This window comes from Erpetoichthys calabaricus, chromosome 3 (assembly GCF_900747795.2).
Source record: "Erpetoichthys calabaricus chromosome 3, fErpCal1.3, whole genome shotgun sequence".
NCBI classification, from domain to species: domain Eukaryota; kingdom Metazoa; phylum Chordata; class Cladistia; order Polypteriformes; family Polypteridae; genus Erpetoichthys; species Erpetoichthys calabaricus.
The window spans coordinates 73572425-73597336 of NC_041396.2; the positions used below are offsets into that span (position 1 = coordinate 73572425).

Below are 24912 nucleotides of genomic sequence, written 5' to 3' on the forward strand. Positions count from 1 at the left end.
TAGATATGGTATTTCTAGATTACAATCATGTTAGAATGCAATATTTCTAGTGGAAAATATGGCTTGGTGTGACATTTATTTTTAAATTTGTTGACTTCTGTGGTTGTTTGCAGCAACACCTCAATTCACAGTTTTTCCCCAAGACCAAACAGCACTGGAGGGAGTAACTGTTGACTTTGCCTGTGAAGCACAAGGATATCCTCGCCCAGTGATAGCCTGGACAAGGGGTGGTAAGGAAGAGTGTAACTTTTTAGTGAGATTCTAGCACTTTCCTGCCTTTGTTGTTTTGCATTACATTACAGATATTGGGTGAATGCCATTTTGCTCTTATCATAGTATTAACCTCGGATCTGGAATCCTGCTGCTAATTTCAAATGTATTTTTCATCATGGGTTTTGAAAACAGAAATATTGGTGTTTAACTGAAATTACAGTGTTCCATCTCTTTCTTCTTATTTACATCAATAGACAAATAATCACTTTGTCATATTCATATATTATAGTATTTCTCATATTATAGTCTAATACATTAATTAAATCAAGTAATTAATAAACATAGTGTACCTCTATTGATAAATATTTTTCACATTTTTATGTATTTCAGTCCTGATTCATCTGTCTTTACTTGTTTAAAAAAAAGGCAAGGAAGTTGTAGAGTTTCCAGTTTCTGAAAACCTTTGGAAATATCATATTTTGCCCCTACACTTTCCAAATGGAATAAATTAGATAAAACCAGCACTTTGTATTTAAACTTAATGTTCGATTTTCTTTTTCTTTTTCTTAGCTTTTGTGTTTTTTTCTAAACCATACCATTCATCCATATAATATAAATTATCAAGAGTCTACCCCTCAGTACAAGGTGCAATCCTGGAACCAACAGCATATGGGAAGGGTAGAGCTCCTAAAAGAAACACACTCAAATTTGGTGCCTTGGTTAACTGTAAATTGTTTATTACTGTTTGAAAAATATGGGGAAGAAAAGACTGAAACATGTCCACAAAAAAGTTACTCCCCTGGTTCAGTGTTTCACAACAGCTGTTACTTTAAGTATCTTATTCTTATTGTTACATTTTCAGCATTGTGTGGTGTGTAACGTGATTTCTTAGCCTTTCTGAGGAAATGTTCAAATATTAGCAGCATAACTTGTGGCTCATTTTATAAATAAGTTATTCGTTTGGTGTAGGTATATTGTTCTAAATCTTAATTTGTGCCTGGTTATTAGTGTTTTTAACATCAAATACAGTATATTTTGATATAGGTTACATTAATTAATTACCTGACTTGCACATTGTTTTTAATTGCAAGGTATCAGCTGGGACAACTATACAAGAGAAGAAGTCATTAGCAGTGTTTTAATTTTTCTTTCATATGGTACTTGTGGGTGAAAGCAGTCAAATCTGTGTATAGTTTACATAGGATTTTCAAATTTCAATTTCAATAGTTTTTACTTTCACTTTAAAGTTTGAGCAGCACACACATACTAAAATCCTCTGTCTGCATTTTTACATTCTTCTATCAATTTCTATGCCTTCTAAAATCACTGAAGTGATGAAATGATTACAAAAAATATCCAGGTATTGATTCATAGTATAGCCTACATGTGCTGTTGTGTTCTTGGCTAGATGAGACCAAGGTGACATCCCTGAACTGTTTTAACTTAACTATGAGGAGATTCTGACTAGTCTCTCAAGATGCAGGAAGCATCACCACAAAATATTCAGAGTATATCAAAAAAATATTTATATTCTGATGATCTCAGTAAATGATAATAAAGGGATCTTTCAGCTAAAGTTTGATTTTGAGAAAAGGAATGGAATTTAGCTATTCAGAAAATGCATTCTAATTCAATATGTGCCAAAAAATTAAAATTAAAATTATTCATTGTTCACACATATCTAAAATTGTCTAAAACGTTTCCAGGGCTAAATACAACCTGTAAGCAATGCCATCAAATGTCTGCATCACTGGGGCACATGTTTCAGGAATGTTCTACACTCAAGCCATTTTAGGCAAAAATTTTCATATATCTAAAGGTTTCATATAACAGCAATATCTACCAGATGGGATAATTTTGTGCTATGAAAAATGGGTTTGGACATCCTATAGCACACTGGTTAAACAAAGAATGATTTTCCACAGCTAGAAGAATCTTAATCCACTTTCTGTAACTTGATGAGAAGGCAATGTTTTGTATAATTTAAAATTGCCAAAAATAAAATTCTTCTTATAATGTAACTGTAACCAAGTATGCACACCAGGCTTCTGTTAAACCTTTCATCTTATCTGCAGTTTCATTCTAAAGGAAAAATCACTGTAGGTGGAGCACTCATGTTGCACATCTTGGGTGGGAGTCGAGTGCTGAGTTTCATAATTTATGTTCAGAACAGAACATATTGTTGTAATTTTCTGGATTTTATCAGATTTTATTACTATGTTTTAATATAAATAAAATGAAAAGAGAATGGGTATGCAAACATAATTTGTATCTTTCCCTTAGGCAGCCCATTGCCAAATGACAGGAGACACATAGTTCTTTCTAGTGGATCACTACGAATATCTGGGGTTGCTCCACACGACCAAGGACAGTATGAATGTCAAGCTGTTAATATTGTTGGCTCTGTTAGGACTGCAGTGCAGCTCTCTGTGCAACACAAAGGTATTGATTTAACTTTTTTTTTTTAAATCAACAATGTACTAAAAATGTTCAAATGAATCCAACAATAGTTGAACATTTTGAATCAATTTTGTGTCAGCCCAATCCTTATTATTTCAGTTTATATGAAATGCTAACCTTGATATTTAAATTTCCTTGAAGAATAGATGCTTTAGCAATGGTGTCTTTGGACATTTTCTTACTCTCTCAGAAATTCTTCAAAACTGGAAGTGATAGTTCCAGGTACAGCATGTCTGTTGGCCACAGTTGCACAAAATTACCTCCTTACTAGGCTGTCTAATAGGGGAACACATGGTTGTTGTCATGCCCCATAAATTTTTAAGAGCCTGTATTGGACTAAACAAGATAAGAAAAAGGGTAGATGAATGAGTTCAGAAGATAGAATTGAAGGATTTTTTTCTTTTTTCATTTTCATGAAGTTTTAATTATGGTATCCTTTAATAGTAACAGACTGCAAACATTTCCCCTCTGCATATAGTTTCAAATGTTTCTCTCAATCCTTGATAAACACATGGCAGCTAGTGTATAGTAAATATATTTATTCTGTGCTGGAGTATGTTAAGACCCTGGGTTTGCTATAAACAGTAAAATCAACAATGTTAATGTAAGACTTAAAAGTTACATATATGGGAATGGTAATTCTCCTGTGTCTGTACATACATATAAATCATTATTCAGACCTGTAAAATAAAACTTAAAATGCTTTCAAACTGTTGAAATACCAAATGTTATCTGATTTAATGATGGTAGTTTGGGAGACTATTTTCTTTTTCTTTTTTTTTAATTAATGGGCTTCCATGCTTGTATCTTCTCTAGCAGTTGCTGGTCGAGTAAAGTTGAGAATTATTTTCACTGTGCCCCTGGTCTCACTGAGGCCAGACAACAACAAGTGAATTTTTTAAAAGCTAAATGGGAACAAGTAGGCAGCTCACTGAATGTCACATTTCTAAACCAATCCAATGCCTCATGAAGGAGGCACTCAGAGTAGGGGCAGTTGTTTCAAATTGTAAAGAGCAGCAGTGCTCTCGCTAACCTGGTCTGATAGACAACGAGTTTCTGTTTACGATGAACCATATACAGTTGAAAAGTCACCTAAATGACCCCAGACAGTAAAATATGTGTTGCCTCACAGACAGAGAGCACTTTGCATGTTTTAAAAATAAACATAACCTTAGGCAAAGAAAAACCTTTTTGTAACATCAGATTGTACATTAGCATTCGACAGTATCAATGGACGAATGGTAAATGTGCACAATATGTCGTCGCAGGAGCTGTAGGTGCTCTCTGTTAATCAGCATTATGATGATAGCAGCATATGAATGAATTTGCAGCTATATTGATGAAAATCTGAACTGCAAAATTTGCATTTGAAGTAAATAGTGTATTGCAGTCTGTCAAAAGGACTGCCGTTAAGAAAGCTGATAACGAAGAACCACAGGAGATGTAGTTTTCAGTACTCAATAACACCCGAATCAACATCTGCCTAACAACCCCGGTAGATGCACCAACCTTCTGACTGCACGTCTAAAAGAATAACTAATGAAATTTAACATTACTCTCTAACTGGAGATGCAAACATGCCGTGAAACAGTAACTGTAAAGTATTAACACGCCGTATATCCATAGACCACAATGCTTATCTAAATTCTGTTTGCTCTCATTATGTCATATAGTGCTGGAATAGATAAAATAATAGAAAGATATCATAGCAGACAAAGGCACTTGTCAAATGTGTAGAGCACATTAGCTGTGGTAGTCTGTGTGTGTGTCAATTTGTCTCCATTGTCACAGCACTCACAACAACGTGCAAATTAATTAAGTTTCAGTTACTTTTTCCTACTAAGCACCTGAAAAAACAGCAATTTTAGCTTCTTATTTTCTGTCAGTATCAAGTCTTTTATTCAGTATCTTTTTTCTTTCTCCCTAAACTCTAGCAGCAGTTTGAAACGTACAGACTGGGGGTGTTTTAAGAAGAAGCCCTGTGGGTGTAGGCTTTGCAGCATAGGATTTTGCTGCTATTCACTACACACTTTTCAACAGGTTGTACCCAGACATGTATTTTCGTTTGGGAATTATGTCTGACCCATGGACACTATGAGCCGTCATACATTTCCATGATATTTCATTACATATATGCAAATATTCCAAAACCCAGAAATATTTGAAATTTGAAATACTTCTGGTCTCACGCACTTTGGATTATGAATAGTCGGTCTATATTGAACAGATTTATATTTATACTTCTTATTTTCTATTTTGTGTTTTTATTCTTTTTCCAAGTATTTTCAAAATTTATGGGGAAGACAGCAGTATTTTCATTCTCATTGTGGTTTTCCTGCATGTGTTTCTCATAGTTTCAATTCAATTCTGGATTTGGAAGATCTCTTGGTTAGCTGATAAAGTTTCTTAATAGGATTATATAGACATGTTTCATTTGATGTGATGATCTGTCGTTATTACTTTGTTACTAAATAGAAATGTTATTTATCTATTGCTTGTCCCCCTTCATGTAGTTTTTTGTCCATTTCATCTAGAGTACACAGTTATGAGGTGAATTCTCTCCTTTCTTTGTGCAGTTCTATTCTGAAGCGAGTGGCGTTAAAATGGTTTTCAGCAAGTGTTAAACAACACATGCGCAGCTAAGGAGACCAACAGTGATAATTAATAAAACTCTTGAAAGCTGACTTTAAAAATGAATGGTCAGATAAGTAGTTGCCAGCAGATACCTAGATATGTAGATTTTGCATTAATGAGATACACAAGCCGAGAAAGGAAGAGCAAAATGAAGAAAGAAGAAGTCTTAAAGAAGCTATACTGTGGCTAAGTTGATTATCCATTTAAAATTAAAATGGCACATCCCAAAAGTATCTATAATAATAAAAGGCAAAGCCCTCACTGACTGACTGACTGACTCACTCACTGACTGACTCATCACTAATTCTCCAACTTCCCGTGTAGGTGGAAGGCTGAAATTTGGCAGGCTCATTCCTTACAGCTTACTTACAAAAGTTAGGCAGGTTTCATTTCGAAATTCTACGCGTAATGGTCATAACTGGAACATATTTTTTGTCCATACACTGTAATGGAGGAGGCAGAGTCACATATCGCGTCATCACGCCTCCTACGTAATCGCGTGAACTAAAAACAAGGAAGAGATTTACAGCACGAGTCGCACGCGGGAACGAAGGTAAATGACGTTAATTTTTGACTGTCTTTTAATACTGTGTAAGCATACATATTAACACATGTGCAATTAAACGTGTGCATTTACGGGGTGATTTCTCAGGCTTAAAAGCTCACCTTTTATCAAACGCGGGAACAAAGGTAACTGACGTTGTTCACTGTCTTTTAATACTGTGTAACCATACATATTAACACATGTCCAATTAAGCGTATGCATTTACGGGGTGATTTCTCAGGCTTAAAAGCTCGCCTTTTACTAAAAAGGTAAATGCAAAACTATTTTCAATCAGTTTATTGAAACGCTCCCGTTAAGGATTGCAATAACATATTCGCGAGATAAAAGAACGAAGTAGGGGGAAATGGAGGAACAGCCGCAAACAGCGAAGAGCAAAAAATTAATTAAACAATTGAGAACGGACCGAGTTAAGCATACAAGCATGTTCATAAGGGAAACAAAGCACGGTGTAAAACGAAAGTTTAAATTAAGTTTATAGAAACGCTCCCGCTGCGGATTGCAATAACATATTCGCGAGATAAAAGTTTAATGAGAACACACGAGGGATAGATAGATAGATAGATAGATAGATAGATAGATAGATAGATAGATAGATAGATAGATAGATAGATAGATAGATAGATAGATAGATAGATAGATAGATAGATAGATAGATAGATAGATAGATAGATAGATAGATAGATAGATAGATAGATAGATAGATAGATAGATAGATAGATACTTTATTAATCCCGATGGGAAATTCACATTCTTCAGCAGCAGCATACTGATACAATAAATAATATTAAATTAAAGAATGATAATAATACAGGTGAAAAAAACAGACAATAACTATGTATAATGTTAAATATTAACGTTTACCCCCCCTGGTGGAATTAAAGAGTCGTATAGTTTGGGGGAGGAACGATCTCCTCAATCTGTCTGTGGAGCAGGACAGTGACAGCAGTCTGTCGCTGAAGCTGCTCTTCTGTCTGGAGATGACATTATTTAGTGGATGCAGTGGATTCTCCATAATTGATAGGAGCCTGCTGAGCGCCCTTCGCTCTGCCACAGATGTTAAACTGTCCAGCTCCATGCCAACAATAGAGCCTGCCTTCCTCACCAGTTTGTCCAGGCGTGAGGCGTCTTTCCTCTTAATGCTGCCTCCCCAGCACACCACTGCGTAGAAGAGGGCGCTCGCCACAACTGTTTGATAGAATATCTGCAGCATGTTATTGCAGATGTTGAAAGAAGCCAGCCTTCTAAGGAAGTATAACCGGCTTTGTCCTTTCTTGCACAGCGCATCAGTATTGGCAGTCCAGTCTAATTTATCATCCAGCTGCACTCCCAGATATTTATAGGTCTGCACCATCTGCACACAGTCACCTTTGATGATCACTGGGTCTATGAGGGGTCTGGGCCTCCTAAAATCCACCACCAGCTCCTTGGTTTTGCTGGTGTTCAGGTGTAGGTGGTTTGAGTCGGACCATTTAACAAAGTATAAACGAACCACACGCCGTGGCGCAACGTTAGGGGCAACAGTTTCAACCATTCTATGATCTGCTTCTCGCAACTGAAAGACGGCACATGGCGGATGTTAGCCGACTTGCTGACAGCAACGTTAGGGGCTTCAACTATGGCGCTGACGCCACATCTCAGTGCCAACACTTTGCAGACTCTACTTAAAAGACACGCCCTCCTCACTGGACAGTTAAAAACACCAATCAAACTAACGATGACATCAAGTATTACCCAATCAAAAGTAGGAAAGGAGGCATCTTCATAAAATGCGTGTGGGATGATTTGCATGAGACGCTGCTTTAAAAAAAAAATGATAAAAAAAATACGGGATAAATCCCGTCCAGTATTGATTCAAAACGGGACGCGCAATTTCATTCTCAAACGCGGCACGATTCCGTATTTTAAAGGACGGGTGGCAACCCTACAGTGCCAGGTAACCACCCATACAATCAGATTGTGATTCAGACTAGGAATGCAATGAATGTAATTACCCCGATCTACATACAAGGCGAAAGTCTTGCAACATTCAAAGATGATGGTTTGGGATACGTACACCATACAACATAAAAGAGCTTATGAAGCCTTGAACCGAAAAAAGCAAGATCTCAGAGATCGTAAAAAAAAAATAGGAGGTAATGTCGTTTTTTTTACTCGCTGTAGATTTTAGTCAAACATTACCAGTTATTCCACGAGGGAGACCAGCAGATGAACTCAACGCGTGTTTAAAATCCATGCTTCTCCCACGTTCGGTTATATGTCGCGTGTTCTCCGGTAGGTGCACCAAAAAATGTATACATTTAAGCATGTAATGGGCAAACAAAAAATGAGGTATACCCGAAGGCACTGCAGTAGTACTTAATGTAACTTTACTTCTTAAATGTTAATGTTTTACTGTTTAATAATTTATACGCTTCTTATATGTTGTTCAAATTCTTTTATCAAAATACCACTGACAGCGCAATGCACGATAACATGGAGTGAATACACCATACGCATCTGCCCACGGCCGCCCTGGTGTGCGCAGATAGGAGTTGATTCTACAATAAAATAAAATAAAGATAAAAAGAGTAAAACAATCATCACCCATAAAGCGTGTGTGTGTGTATATATGTGTATATATATATGTTGATATGTGGATGTGTATATGTATATATATATATATGTAGATATGTATATATATGTGTATATATATATGTTTATATGTGTGTGTGTGTATTTTATATATATAAAACACAGCAACACTCATAACAATGACAACACAATTACATTGACAATCATGTTACGTTATTTTTAAAATGTTTCCTTTTTTTTTCATAACCTCTTTAACACACTACTTCTCCGCTGCGAAGCGCGGGTATTTTGCTAGTGTATATATAAAGATGAACAGCATATAGTAGAATATTGTAGGTTAAACTGTATAGCAGTCTGGTTAGATAAAACATACAAGAGGTACACTTGGCAATTGATACTATCTTAATAGATTTTCATTCTTTCTATTAAACTTAAATAAAACTACAGTAAGGATAAAAAGTATCATACTGATAAAACAGCCTTTCATTTTGAGTGTGGCATTTTGTATTGAGTAGCAGTCATGAGTTATAATTCATACTGCAATTGAAGATAGGCCTGCTCTCGCCAGGTGAGGTAAAAGTGTACTTTCTCAGTTTACAGTTTGAGCTTCTCATGACCATGCAAACTGCTCAAAGTTCAATGAATTTCAGTTGCCTTTTGAAAACAGACATTTTTAAAAAGCATCATGTGACTTCTTAGCCTTTTTGTTCTTTTGTTTTGTAAATTCAAAGCTCTACTCACCCTTATAAACCATCAACAAAATATTTTTTTTTGTTAGGCTGCTAGTTATTAATAGTAGTACTACGCTGTTTGTGCACCACATTAAAATTTTGCTCTATACCATTTTTTACTTATTTTTCATGCAAATCACTGAAGTGTGTATTATTTATAATGGCTGTAACATAAAGGTGTCTAATAATAATAATAATTAAAAGAACAATAAAAAAAAATCATCAGCACCATATATATTTTTTCTTGGTTAGCTCTGAACGAGGTTTTGTATTGTTTTGCATTATACTCACTGACATTTGGCTGTTTCTTTTTTAACTTGGAGGCATTGATTACTTTAAACACTTTACTTACTGCAATAAGACTTTTGATGTTTAATAGCATAAAGAAGTAAAAACATAAAATTTTCTCTATTCTCAACTTACTTTCTTTGCCAGTTGATTGGTCTTATTATTAATGGCCATTTTTGAATCTTCAGTTACGCCTGTTTTTGCCAGTACACCAAGGGATATGACGGTGGAGTCAGGGAGTAATGCACAGATTCCATGCAGTGCTCATGGAGAACCAGAACCTGTAATTACATGGAACAAAGTAAGTACATGTTACCAGTAAACATTCAAAAAACATTTATTTATTTATCATATTTTCATACATCAGTGTAGCTTAAAAGTGATTTACAATAATAATAGTGAAAGACAAAAGAAGAGCAAAAATAAACTAAAGAACAGTTATTAATAAAAAGTTATAAAAGGGAGTAAAAAAAAGTGCCAAGCTTACTAAAGAAGTGCAATGTGTTCTGTTTATTATTTACTTTTAAATGCTGTCATTTTTTTACTTCAGCAGTTAAGAGTATACAGATTATTTTGAAGGGCTTGAGCTAATGTTGTAGTAAAGCACAACCTGATATTTTAGAAGCTGAAAGAAAATTGAGTTTATAAAATTTGGTGCTTGTAAATCATAGGTGACACATATATTAAAGTGTGTTTATTAATGGTAACTGATAAATTAAGAAAAGACATTCACCTGTTTATGCTTTAGATCAAGGGTTCCCAAAGTGGTCGATATTGACCCCCTGGGGTCGATTTGAACTTTCTAGGGGTCGATAGTTTCAATGAAAAAATTTGGGGGTCAACGACAGCAAAAATAGACCCCCTTACTACTGCTATTTGTTTGTTACTTCAAAATATCTATGATTCCAATAGGTACCTAATTAAGAAGTAAAATCATTTAAAAAAAACACATTACATACCAAATTTGCGAACGAAAAGGTAAAATGTGTCATTAAAAGAGTCACACGTAAGAATGCATGAAAATACATGTAGCACAAACATGTCTGTTCATTGTCTTATCGAACATATCAAAGCAAGTGCGGATATGAAAAACCATTGCATGTAATTAGGGGGTCGACGGTTTTAAAAGTTTTTGGTAAAGGGGTCTGCGGCTGAAAAAAGTTTGGGAACCCTTGCTTTAGATAATTCCATATGTAAAGGACTATAATAGTACTTAGTTATCGTTAAATGCACATAAGAAAAATCATTCCTTATTAGGGTGACACTTTTATTGGCAACTTGAAATTATAATAATAATAATACATTTTATTTATATAGCGCTTTTCCCATTCTCAAGGTGCTTCACAGAGTCTCATAAAGAAACAACAGATATAAAGTATGTAACACTGGATATAGATGTTTTCTGAATAGAACATTAAAACAGATAGATATAGAATATACAAAGCCATTAAAATAGAATAAAAGACAGTAAATCAGAGTAAAATACTAAATTCAATAGTAAAAGAAAGCCTAGCAGATAGATAGATAGATAGAAAGAATGATAGAGGAGGCAGGTTAAGTTGAAAGCCTTCCTGAACATATGGGGTTTAAGTTGTTATTTAAAAGAATGAATGGAGTCAGCTGATTTAATTAATTTAGGGAGGTCATTCCAAAGTCTGGGCGCTATACAGATGAAGGCCCTGTCTCCCCAATTCACAATTCAGTTTTAGACATATGTTTTTTAAAACCGCCACTAGACATATTGGTAGAGTGTTAATTTTGCCACACAGAGTAAAAAAATAAGATGAAACTACATATGCTTAAAATGGGTAAAAATCACTACAGCAGATTACAAAAGTCTTAAACGATAAACAAAGATGACAGAGTCAAAAATTTGCATAAAACATGGAATATATGAATGATGAAAGATGGAGTGCAAAAAACCTCCGGACTGAGTGATTGGGTCACTTGAAAGTTTGACCTTAAATAGCCAAAAAAATATTCATTGTGATACTCTAATAGCAGCTTATATATGTCTGGACAAATTGAGGAAGACACCTTTTTAGTTTCAGTGACACAATGATTATTACTGTGGACTTATGGATCCAGTGTTTTGGGCCTGTTAGGCCACCCCATCGTTTTCATTGTGGAGTTTCATGTAGGTTTTTCTCCATTGTGTCCATTAGGGGGCACACCAGCTCGCCAAACCCGACACATACACTTGGCACAAGTCCAGCACAACACATGTTTATTTAAGTGTGGGAAAAAGCTTCCCAAATTGTTTCCCCCTGCGCAGTCCCAGCACACAGTACAACGCACAAGGGTATAAACACTTTTCTCCTCCTCTCTCTAACTCTGTCATTTGTCTTCTGCCTCTACTCCTCCTTTGACAAGCTTCATCCTCTTCCTCCCGACTCTGGCTCCTCAAGTGAAGTGAGGCAGTCATTTTTATGCTGCACCTGGAAGCACTTCATGTGGTACATCAGTATTATCTGGAAGTACTCCCAGGTGTGACAGAAACCCAAAATAGGGCTCTGTAGCTCCCCCGACAGCTCCCATAGAACCAAGTACAACTCCCATAGAGCCCTGCAGGGATGTAAGGTGCCACTGCAACCCATGGGGACTGCCATCTAGCACTCTGGGGGATGCAGTGCCAGTGTACATCAGCTCCCCCGGTCCTTTCTTTATGACAGCCTCCCAGCCGGGAAAGGGCCCCGGCCATCCATCACACCAGACATCATGAAGGTTACATTAACTCTCAGTTCTGTACTGGCCCCTGTGTGAGTTTTGATGTGTGCATGAGTGGACCATGTTATGGACTAGTATTCTAACGAGTGTTGTTACCTCTACACCCAGCATTAATAGAAACAGTCCCTATAACTTTGCATTAAATTAATTTGGTTTGAAAATGTTACCTTCTTTTTTCTAATCATATGTACTGTATAAATCTTTTTGCTTTCAATATTCACAGGATGGTGTGCAAGTAACACAAAGTGGGAAATTTCATATTAGCCCTGATGGTTTTCTTGTAATTCATGATGCTGGCCCTGCAGATCAAGGTCGCTATGAATGTATTGCCAGAAATACTATTGGATATTCCTCAGCTAGTATGGTTCTAACTGTTTTGGGTAGGATATAAATATATCTTTATATACTTTGTTTACTGAACATGAAAATATTTATAGTGCCTGATTATTGATTAATTAGTTTTGCTTCTGAATAAAGAAAACAAAATTTTTTTACTATTTTGATGTTTTCTTTTAATTAATTGCTGAAATTACTGCATGCAAGTTTTTAATAAATTGTATGACTAAACTGTATTTCAGAAATTCACTGCCACAGACATTGAAGTAATCATTGATGGCGTATGAATCATGTTTAGACCAATGATGCCATAGAGGAGTGCATTAATTTCAAAGTACATTAGTTGTTTTGGTCCAGTATTAGTTTGAAATTTGTGATAAACCAAATGATTTTACGTTTTGAATAACAGTATTATTAACTGTTTCCCCAAATTAAAACTGATTTTACACTTTATGTAATGTGCATCCTTATGATCAGGGCTGGATCAAGGGTACATTGCATCCCTTGGCAGTGCTGGTTGAAAGTGCCCACACAGAGACATCCAAAACAATGGCGGCGCACTTAGACACTGCTGCTGTGTGCTGTCTGACTCAGAGTTTGGTTTTTCCACCCTGCCTGGATAAATACATGTATAGCCAGCAGGATATTTTATCCATCGGCTTACGGAGCGAGAGTTGCTCGACATCCATGTCCATAACATTTCAGACGACATCGCATGAACACCGAGCTCTCCGTGGATTACAATCCCAGCTTCAAGGAGCCGGCGCAAAGAACATAAACAAAAGAGGGGGTGCCAAGGCGGCGTGCTAGCGAGGCTAAGGAAGCAGCCACACAAACCACCGCTTCCAAGCATTTTCTCTTCAAATGTGAGGTCACTGGCAATCAAAATGGACGAGTGGAAGATACGGATTGAAACGGAAAAGATCATCAGGGACTGCTGCATCCTGCTGATCACGGAGACGTGGCTTAATCCACTCATACCGGACACGGTGATCGAGATAGCAGGCTACACAGCACACCGGCAAGAAAGGACAGAGAGCTCCGGTAAGAAAAGAGGTGGGGGGGGGGCTGGGCATTTATGTGAACAATAGCTGGTTCACAAATTCCACCATAGTCACCAAATACTGCTCTCCAGACGTGGAGTTTATGACAATTAAATGTAGACCCATATACCTCCCCCGTGAATTTAACGTCATACTGCTAACTGCTGTGTATATAGCACCAGATGCTAATGCTATCTTGGCTCTGGGGCTTTTGCATGACACCATCAGCAGTAAACAGTAAACAGAGCAGGTATCCTGAGGCTGTTCACATAATTTCTGGGGACTTTAATCATGCAGATCTGAAAGCAGTTCTCCCCATATTCCATCAACACATAAAGTGTGCAACCAGGGGAGTAAAAACACTGGACAAGCTGTACACAAACATCAGACAGGCCTATAGGGCTAAACCCCTAGCACACCTTGGCCAGTCTGATCACACGTTCTTGCTTCTGATCCCTGCATATACCCCCCTCAGGAAACAAGCTCCCACTATGACCAGGACTGTTACCATAAGGCCCGAGGAGGCCTCCCAACAGTTGCAGGACTGCTTCCAGAGAACTGATTGGGAGGTTTTTGATCACCAAGACTTGGAGAACCACACTATGGCAGTCCTGGATTACATCAGGTTCTGCATGGACAATGTCACCAGGGACAGACGCATAAGGATTTATCCTAACAGGAAGTCCTAGATGACGAGGGATGTCCAGCGTCTGCTGAAAGCCAGGAATACTGCTTTCAGGTCTGGGGATGGGGCTCTTTACAGTGTAGCCAGAGCGAAGCTGAAGAGAGGCATCCGAGAGGCCAAGGCAGTGTACAGAAGGAGGATAGAGGACCATCTGAGGAGCAACAACACCAGGCAGGTGTGGCAGGGTGTCCAGCACATCACCGGCTACAAATCCAGCAACTCCTCGGCTGCTGAGGGAGGTGCTTCTCTGGCAGAGGAGCTGAACATCTTCTTTACTCGCTTTGAGGCGACACCAACAACCGCTCCATCACAGCCGCCTGTTCACAACAGCAACATACTCATGGTGAAAGAGTGTGAGGTGAGGCGGGTGATGAGGAAGGTGAACCCGAGGAAGGCTGCGGGACCCGACGGTGTGGCTGGACGGGTACTGAAAGACTGTGCGGATCAACTGGCTGGCATCTTCACTGGGATTTTCAATCAGTCCCTGTCCCAGGCCACTGTTCCATCCTGCCTCAAGTAATCAATCATTGTTCCGCTGCTGAAAAAATCTATCACGAACAGTCTGAATGATTTCCGCCCAGTGGCACTCACATCTGTCATCATGAAGTGCTTTGAGAAACTGGTGCGGAGTCATATCATCGCCTGCCTGCCAGCAGACCTGGACCAATTTGAATTTGCTTACAAAGCAAAGAGATCCATGGAGGACGCTGTGGCCACAGCCCTTCATGCTGCCCTGACCCACCTGGAGCAGCAGGGGAGTTATGCCAGAGTGCTCTTTGTGGACTTCAGCTTGGCGTTTAACACTATCCTCCCACAATGACTGGTGTCCAAACTGGTAGATCTGGGACTTCCATCACTCACGTGCAGTTGGATACTGGACTTCCTGTCTGGTCACTTCCAGAGGGTCAGACTGGGTCCCCACACCTCCACTGCTCTCAGCCTCAACACCGGGACACCTCAGAGTTGTATGCTCAGCCCGCTCCTCTACACCCTCTACACATATGACTGTGTCCCCACTCACCAGAGCAACAAGATCATAAAGTTCGCGGATAACACGACGGTGGTCGGACTCATCTCGGGCAAGGAGGGTGAGCTGGCATACAGGGACGAGGTGGAGCGGCTATCAGAGTGGTGCAGAGTCAATAACCTGCTCCTCAACACCACAAAAACGAAGGAGCTTGTTATTGACTTTAGAAAAAACAAAACTGACATCCAGCCACTCATCATTGGCGGGGCCTGTGGGGAGAAGGTCCCAGTGTTTAGGTATCTGGGCATTGAGCTGGAAGATGATCTAACCTGGAGTGCCAACACCAAGGAGCTGCTGAAGAAGGTGCAGAATCCTCAGAAAGAACCATCTTCCCAAAAATCTGCTCCTTGCCCTTTATCACTGTTCCATCAAGAGTGTGTTCACGTACGGACTATATGTGTGGTACGGCAGCTGCACTTCCTCAGAAAGGAAAGCGCTCCACAGGGTCGTTAGTACAGTGGAGAGAACAATTGGTTGTACCCACCCCACTCTGGAACAAATCTACACCTCCTGATGCCGCAAAAAAGAAATAGACATTTCACAGGTTTCACCACATCCCGGTCATTGCCATCAGGCAGGAGATACAGAGCAATGAAAACCAGGACAAATCGCCTTAAAAACAGCTTTTATCCAAAAGCAATCATGGCCCTGAACTCGGAATAAAACTGCTCGATATCATTCTCCCAATGTGCAATATAGACCTTAAGTCAACCAGTGCCAATTGTATATATAACAAGTGCAATTTGTATATTTTGTAAAGTACCTTTATTACTATTCAGTTTGTTATTATTTTCTCTCTTATTGTCATTTTAACTCTTATGCCTCACACTGAGTCAACTGCACCTTCAATTTCGTTGTTCCTTTGTAAAAGTGACAATGACAATAAAGATCTATCTATCTATTATACTAATCGCTGGAGACTTTAACCATGTGACGCTGGACAAAACGTTACCTGCCTTCTCCCAGTATGTGGACTGTAACACCCGAGGAAATAGGACTATTGACCTACTGTATGCAAACGTTAAAGACGCATACAGCGCCACGCTGCTGCCTGCGCTTGGGAAAGCAGATCATAACCTGGTTCTGCTTCAGCCTCACTACAAACCATGAGTGAGGGAGATACCTACAACCACACGCTCATTCAGGAAGTGGTCCCCTGAAGCAGAGCAGGCTCTGAGAGACTGCTTCGGAACTGTGGACTGGGATATCTTGCAGGGATCATATAGTGAGAACATTGAGGAGGTTGTTGACTGCATTACTGACTACATCAACTTCTGTATGGACATTGTAGTTCCAGTAAGAACTGTATGCTGCTATGCTAACAACAAGCCATGGATTACAAGTGACATCAAGGGCCTTTTGAACCAGAAGAAAAGGGCTTTTAAAGGCGATGATCAGCATGAGCTCAAGCGGGTGCAGAAGGAACTCAGAGTCCAGCTCAGGGCGGCAAAGGAGCAGTACAGGAGAAAGCTGGAGCAGAAGTTGCAGAATAACAGCATGAAGGAAGTGTGGGATGGGATGAAGATCATCACTGGCTGCAGCTCGAAGCGGGATGCCACCATGGAGAGAGATGTGGAAAGAGCAAACCTGATGAACAACTTCTTTAAATGGTTTGACCACCCTAACCCACTCTCACCTCGGAGTACTGCACCCTCCACCCATCCTTCTACTGATACCAGCATAAGAGAGAGTTTCCCCCCACCCACAATTACAGCAGCCCAGATAAGCAGAGAGCTGAGGAGACTTCGTGCCAGCAAAGCAGTGGGTCCAGATGGAGTATCGCCACGACTGCTGAAGGCCTGTGCGTTGGAGCTGGGGAGTCCTTTACAGCGCATCTTCAACCTGAGCCTGGAACAGGGGAGTGTCCCGAAGCTTTGGAAAACATCTTGCATCACCCCAGTCCCAAAGGTATCACGTCCTAGTGAGCTGAGTGACTTCCGGCCTGTCGCTCTGATGTCACATGTGATGAAGACCATGGAGAGGCTGCTGCTTCACTATCTGAGCCCACAGGTCCACCACGCCCTCGACCCTCTGCAGTTCGCAGACCAGGAGAAGGTGGGAGTGGAGGATGCCATCATCTACATGCTACACCGATCCTTCTACCACTTGGACAGAGGCAGTGGTGCTGTAAGAATTATGTTTTTGGACTTCTCTAACGCCTTCAACACCATCCAACCTCTGCTCCTTAGGGACAAGCTGACAGAGATGGGAGTAGATTCATACCTGGTAGCATGGATCGTGGACTATCTTATAGACAGACCTCAGTATGTGCGTCTCGGGAACTGCAGGTCTGACATTGTGGTCAGCAACACAGGAGCACCGCAGGGGACTGTACTTTCTCCGGTCCTGTTCAGCCAATATACATCGGACTTCCAATACAACTCGGAGTCCTGCCACGTGCAAAAGTTCGCTGACAACACTGCAATCATGGGCTGCATCAGGAGTGGGCAGGAGGAGGAGTATAGGAACCTAATCAAGGACATTGTTAAATGGTGCGACTCAAACCACCTGCACCGGAACACCAGCAAAACCAAGGAGCTGGTGGTGGATTTTAGGAGACACAGGCCCCTCACGGACCCTGTGATCATCAGAGGTGACTGTGTGCAGAGGGTGCAGACCTATAAATACCTGGGAGTGCAGCTGGATGATAAATTGGACTGGACTGCCAATACAGATGCTCTGTGCAAGAGAGGACAGAGCCGACTATACTTCCTTAGAAGGCTGGCGTCCTTCAACATCTGCAATAAGATGCTGCAGATGTTCTATCAGACGGTTGTGGCAAGTGCCCTCTTCTACGCAGTGGTGTGCTGGGGAGGCAGCATAAAGAAGAAGGACGCCTCACGCCTGGACAAACTGGTGAGGAAGGCAGGCTCTATTGTAGACATGGAGCTGGACAGTTTGACATCTGTGGCAGAGCGACGGGCACTGAGCAGGCTCCTGTCAATCATGGAGAATCCACTGCATCCACTAAACAGTGTCATCTCCAGACAGAGGAGCAACTTCAGCGACAGACTGCTGTCACTGTCCTGCTCCACTGACAGACTGAGGAGATCGTTCCTCCCCCACACTATATGAGTCTTCAACATTATACAAAGTTATTGTCTGTTTTACCTGCATTTTTATCACTCTTTAATTTAATATTGTTTTTTATCAGTATGCTGCTGCTGGAGTATGTGAATTTCCCCTTAGGATTAAAAAGTATCTATCTATCTATCAAAAGAGAGTCCCTTTTAGATCTGCACGGTTGGATCCATAACTGAAATTGACTAATGAGCTGTTGCCCTTGAAGATCGGCCCCCTTGTGCATATGAAATTGATTAGGAGGGGAGAGGGAGTTGGCATACATTCCAGAAACTGGGGTCTCAAGGGGGGATTTTGGCGCCCTTAGGCTTGTGGCTGCTTGGCTTATGTGAAGAGCTATCCATACCTAGGATGACATTTTACAAAGCAGTTTGAGAGGCCTCTTGTTACTATGGCTGATGTGTTCTAAATTTTTCGTCCTTTCTCATCATTTGAGTTTTGAGTGATAAGCTTTTTATAAAGCTGTTTGTCAGCTTTGCAGTAAAGAACAGAGTTTTATATTGCCAGTTCTGTTATTTGCAGTAATTTTTAGTAGCTAATATAATTTTTTATATATAATTTTTAGCTATATCTGTGTCTGTGGTAGATGTTCTATACATAACATTTTTATGATTACATTTGTTGAGAATGACTATAGTGAGTTTTTTTTTAAATTATTTTATGAAATATGTATTTGAAAGTGTGTTTAATTCTGTGTTTTTTTCTTCTTTTGTAGTTCCAGAAATAAGTCGAAATGGGGATCCTTTTGTGGCAACTTCAATTAGAGCAGCAATAGATTCTATTGACAGTGCAATTGACTCCACACGTAGGAATCTCTTTGACGGGTATGATTTCATTTTATAGCTGAAATGTACTGAATAAAATGTATTTCTGTTCTTTTTATGAGCAACACAAGGTGAAATTTGAAAGTTGGACTTTAACTCATGATTAATACCCCTTTCTTCCCTTTGAGGTTTCTCATATTTGCTTGTGTCAATGCATCGTATTAATGTGAATTTAAAATTTGATTTTTTTCTCTTATACTACACTAGATACTACAATTTCTTTGTTTTTAAATTCATTTATTAAATAAAACAAAATCAATAACAAGTACCTCCCCCCACAAACCCAAGGTTATGATCAGAAAAAAACAAAACATCATATAATAAATAAAGAAGGTAGATAACAAGCCTTACAAAGTATATACTTTTTAAAAGTCAAACAAATCCTATCTTTGGTAGCACTTGAATATACTCTTAAAAATAAAATCTCTATTTAAGTATTTGTCTAAAATATAACATTCACATGTATTCTGAGGGAAATGATAGGGAATTTGACTAAGTGAGGATGTAGTGTAGAGATAGGACATTTAGAGTAGTAGAAAGAGGGGAAAAAAGAAGATAACAGTGAGTGATACGGAGGTCTTAGTAAGAGATGAGCATCAATGACTTTCAAATTTTAAGTCTATTTGGAGGAATAAGTAAGAGAAAGAAGCCAGAATACATAACTGGGGACACAGATCTTGAAATGTGCTTAGACCTGTAGTGGGAGTAAATATAACTGTGTGTTTACATTGTTGCATGGTAAGATTTGCAAAATTTGGCAGGGAGTGAGAAACCATTAGAGAAGATTCAATGGAACATTAACTGGTATAAATGCATAGATTATGCCATAAAATAATGGGGCGCATAATAAATATAACTGAAAATATGGAAGAGGAAGAACATCAATTAACCCTGGAATCGGTTTGTGCAGCAAATTTCATCTGGAGCCTAACATCATTACAGATAAGTCTGGAATTTAGACATCTGATTTTTTTTCTAGAGAAGACTTCATTGAGCTAATAAAGTCTAGAAAAGCAACCTTTATTCATTCTGACAGGTAAACACATGCTAGTAGGCAGAAGTTCAGTTTGATGTAGAAACTCAGAAAGGTAATAGATTATTAAAAATATGTTGTTAATTGTGGGATACACTTGCATTCAATGTGGAATGAATATTAATAGCAAGGTAACCCAAATGACAGGCAATGGGGATGTCTTCTGACTGGCTGAGGATGTTAAGAAGAAGTAACAATGATTTTTACCCATCATCTAGAGATAGTGGTGAATGTAACAACTATTATTATTATTATATAGAATAATATCATCTTCATAAACAAAGACAGCATACGTTTAGAAGAGGAGGAGAAATATGATCAGAAAGTATGGATTGCTGTGGTAAATGACTTGAGGTAGGAGGCAAAGAAAAGGTGCAGTAAGGAATAACCTTGACAGGAGTCCCTTTTCATTGATAAAAGCAGGAGATGCTGAAATTTCCTTATATTCCTCCTGTTTGGCAGAAGTACGAAGTTTTGAACTTGTTAATAAAATTGTCACCAAAGCCTTTTTTGCGGAATATCTAAAAGTAAGGCAAACTGACCAAACTCCATTTCAAAATGAAGGGAGAGAAGGGCTTCTAGAGAATTTAGATCAAAGGCTGCATCAGTAAATTAGAAAATTCTGAATATGTTATCCAACACCTGGTATTTTTGGATAATGCCAGTTTGGTCCTGGTGAATTAGTTTCCTATATAAGGGTACAGTCTTAATGCTAGTGAAGGTATGTAGTTTTGATAAATGGATGGACCTTTACTGTGTTTGATCAACAGAGTCATCTCAACCCTGATTACACTAGGATGTACCTTTGCATTCTTAATAGACCACTTTATTATGGAGAGCAATTTAGCCAATCCTTAAAGAAAATTCGAAACCCTAAGAAAAACCTCAGAGAGTTTCTGAGTAGTAGTAAGGGTATTCAAGTGCATCTTTGATAGACAAGACAAGATTCAGTCTAAAAATGAATGATGCCATAATTTTCAAAAATGCAGCACCTTTTACAGAAAATTAAATAAATAAAATGATGCAAATTTGACTTTTATTCATATAAAAATACAAAAAACGGATTGTACAGATAATTACAGATTTAAAACCAAAAATGTCTCATGAGAATGAGGTTAGTGTGTGCATGTGCAGAAAAAGGTGTCAGTAATTTTAATTGTAGTAAGAAGAGGAGTTTCACTGATGACTTTCAATTGATCAGAATAAAGGAGGAATGGCTGGAGTCTCACCTCTTCTGCTTTTTTCATGTGAGCCATTGTGTGGCTTAACTTTCTAATAAAGCTGAGATTTCTCAGGACCTTTTGAATGCCTGAAGAATTCAATGTCTGTCTATGAACTTGACCCACTTTACTTTCATTGGGCAGTGACATTGAGAGATGGATCTACTGGTGCTGTAGACCCAGTAAAGATGCATGAACCATATATGGGAAACTATTACACAGAACATTGAGTTTGATAGATATTTTCATATCATCGCTCAAATCTGCAGTGTATAGGTTGTCCCTTCCTGAATAATTTTCCAAATCTGTTACTGTCTCTTTTAATGTACTCATTTCGGAATTCAACCTGTTTTTCATGGCACTGGGGAGAGCAGAAGACACAACTGCCTCCTTTATCATAGCTTGCTCTTTCTTGAAAGCATGAATGTCTGCATTGATTTTTATAATATTTGTTAAAATTGAGTTAGTTGACTGATATGTGCCAAGCAGGATTAAATTAATTACTTCCAGAATCAAACCTAGCATGTTGCATTAGCATCTGTGAAATGGATGCGTTGTTTTTAGTAAAAAGTAATGGTATAGAATATTGGTGACAGGGACACAATGCAAATGACTCTTTAGGATCTGTTTGGAGAGATCACATTTGTTCCTTTTTCATGTTGATATTCAGAAGTCTTCAAGTCATGCTATAAATTTTCAGTCTTATAGCACTAATGACATTTTTAGTTTGGTCATTCGATAGCATCTCTCTCTCTCTCTCTCTCTCTCTCTCAGTAGTTCAGATCATTTTGCTGAAGCAAACTATTATCTCAGATTTGATTATCCAGCAGTGGTGGCCATCTTCCAGAAGTTGCCCTTTGTTGTCTTTTTCTTTGCTAATTTTTTTTTCTCTATGAGAAGTGTTGTAGTCTCTTCTGAAAAGAAACATCACCATAATTTTCTACCACAACTACCTAGTGGTGTTTTTTGATACTCTAACCTTTATATCTGTAAAGCTGTCTTTTGTTGACCTGCAAATGTTTTTTTCTTCATGTGGTGGCAGAATGTCCTGCATGCTCTAGTGCAGTTTTTTTCATCATATTTGGTGCTGAAGCACAATTTTTCCCATGTAAGTATCTTCTTTATTTCCCCTTTGTGTATATGGCATGATCATCAGACCTGGGGTGATGGGGGCCATGTCCTGTTGGTGAATCAAACACAATTATCACAGACTCTGATTTCCATCTTGGTGAATCAAGCGTGATGTTCAGAGCTGGAGGGAGGATCCCCTTGGTAATTCGAGTGTTGAGTGCACCACAACACACTGCGCGAACCACTCATGACTAATTACCATTATAAAAATAAATCGGAGTGAGAATGCACTTTGTTGATAAACAGTGTCCATCTTGCCAATCATATAATACCATCAAGGGTAGGGCATAGCATATTGCCATAGACTTCTCCAGTTCTGTGACCTGTCAGTCTCTTTGAAGCCTTTATTTTCTCTCTCCTCCTTTCCTAGTCTAAGCAGAATCATGTAAATACATTGCTGTCTGTCATCTAGTTGTCAAAGAATTTGTCTCTTTTTGTCTTACCAGGATTCACGCGTTGGTAAACTAACAAAAAACTACTCATCTGAAGTTTTCTACTTTTATGCATTTTATAATCTTTATCAGTTTCTTCTCTCTGTGCCCACAACATTGTGTCTCCTGGGTAATCCTGTCTTTTTTGCCAATGTTGCAACTAGAAAATAAACAATATTATATAAACAGTTTATGTTTAAATATTGTTATAGCAGAAATAGTCATACCATAAGGGTGTTTTTACTCACTTCAGTGTTATGTAATATCATGTTGACATTGAAAATATATTTTGTATAAGAGACAGACCAGGATTATCAAAACTAATTTATGAAGTTTGTTTTTTCACAGTTACAGAAATGAAGAAATAACATCAACAACGGCTTGATGCCATATTGATTTCAGAGTAACACTGTCAGACTTTACGTTTTGTTGTGGGGCCATATATAAGTGTCATTTATTATTAGAAGTAGTATGAACTTTCATAAAACGTTTTTCTTTTGTCTGCAGATGCTTTTCTGATATGCATAGCCTACTTAAATCTTCAGCCTTTTAAAAGTATTCATAAAACACTAGATTTGTTAGCTGTGTACCTTCACTGGACTTTTATTCCATGCAAAAGCAAAAATACTGCTTTTTGGATGGTGAACGGCTATTCTAATACCTAAAGCTAAGGAGACTTAAACTCTGGAACAAAAGCAGTATTGAAAGCCAAATCGAAAATCAGATGGATGAAAACCAAAGGAGAACCAGTCTCAAAGTGAGAAATAAATGAAGTTCAAAGCCAAACTCAATGTTGCTGAAATTGAACCCTAGTGAGTTTGAGTCTTCCAACTGACGGGGAAGCTATGGAGAACTTTTATTTTAAGATACAGCATCTATTTGCTATGCTAAGCCAGTTTAAGAATTATTATTGTTTTTCATTATCGTTGCTGTTATTACTAGATTATTTCTTGTGCTATAATCTCTCATTTACTCAGCCCTCCCTATCTTTGTGATGAGTCAGCAACAATGCTGACCACTGCTGCTCCTGTAACGACAACCAAACCACTATTCTAAAGTGCCATGCTCAGTAAACATTACTACTTTTCCTTGAAGTCAGAATTATATTTAGGGAAGACCCATGAGTCTTTTCATCAATTGTTCATTTTGAAAACTTTTTAGGTTATTTCCATACTAAGATACTGAAAGAAAATTTTTGGGTGTGGAGATACTTTTCATTGAATATACAGCAACAGCACTGCTATGATGTAAAGTATGGCTATGGGTTTATCTTGTAATTTTTCCTTGAGTACAGAAGCTTATTCCTGTCATTCAAAAGAAAACAAAATAAAATTATTACATTATTTTACAGAAATGTGTGAACGGTATAGTCCTGCATGTGTGGTTGTTTAGTGGCAGCTATTAAGAGAGATTCAGTACAAGCATAATATGGCCATCTAAAAAAAGAGATTCCTAACAAGTTCTTAACAAGGATTGTTTTATTCTTTATATTTATAACAAACACAAAACATTAATGAAAATAAACAAAATTTAGAGGTCACTCCATGTGGCAGTTTTTATGTCACCTGAACTGAAATGCAGACAACTGTTCCATACTTCCATCCATCCATCCATTTTCCAACCCGCTGAATCCGAACACAGGGTCACGGGGGCCTGCTGGAGCCAATCCCAGCCAACACAGGGCACAAGGCAGGAAACAATCCTGGGCAGGGTGCCAACCCACCGCAGTGTTCCATACTTGTAAGTGGAAACATTAACACTACTTTTGATGAAGACCAGTCAAAGGAAAAACCGTTTATGTTCCTTGTTCTTTGTCAGTATATTTTTGTACTTTTGATGAGACTTGTTCCTCTTTCAGCTGTGCCAATGACTATCACCATGCATGCCAACAGTTCACAAAATTAGTTGAAGA

At 38.5% G+C, this 24912-nt stretch overlaps 1 protein-coding gene across 2 annotated transcripts in view; it reads left to right on the plus strand.

Moving 5' to 3' along the window:
- Positions 1-24912, plus strand: part of LOC114648101 (peroxidasin) — a 241956-nt gene that overhangs the window by 178048 nt on the left and 38996 nt on the right. For both annotated transcript variants that reach the window (XM_028796918.2, XM_051924571.1), the window contains 5 exons: positions 114-230; positions 2497-2655; positions 9651-9763; positions 12413-12569; positions 19077-19185. In XM_028796918.2, the coding sequence (XP_028652751.2) occupies positions 114-230; positions 2497-2655; positions 9651-9763; positions 12413-12569; positions 19077-19185 (655 nt within the window). The remainder of the gene's footprint in view (positions 1-113; positions 231-2496; positions 2656-9650; positions 9764-12412; positions 12570-19076; positions 19186-24912) is intronic.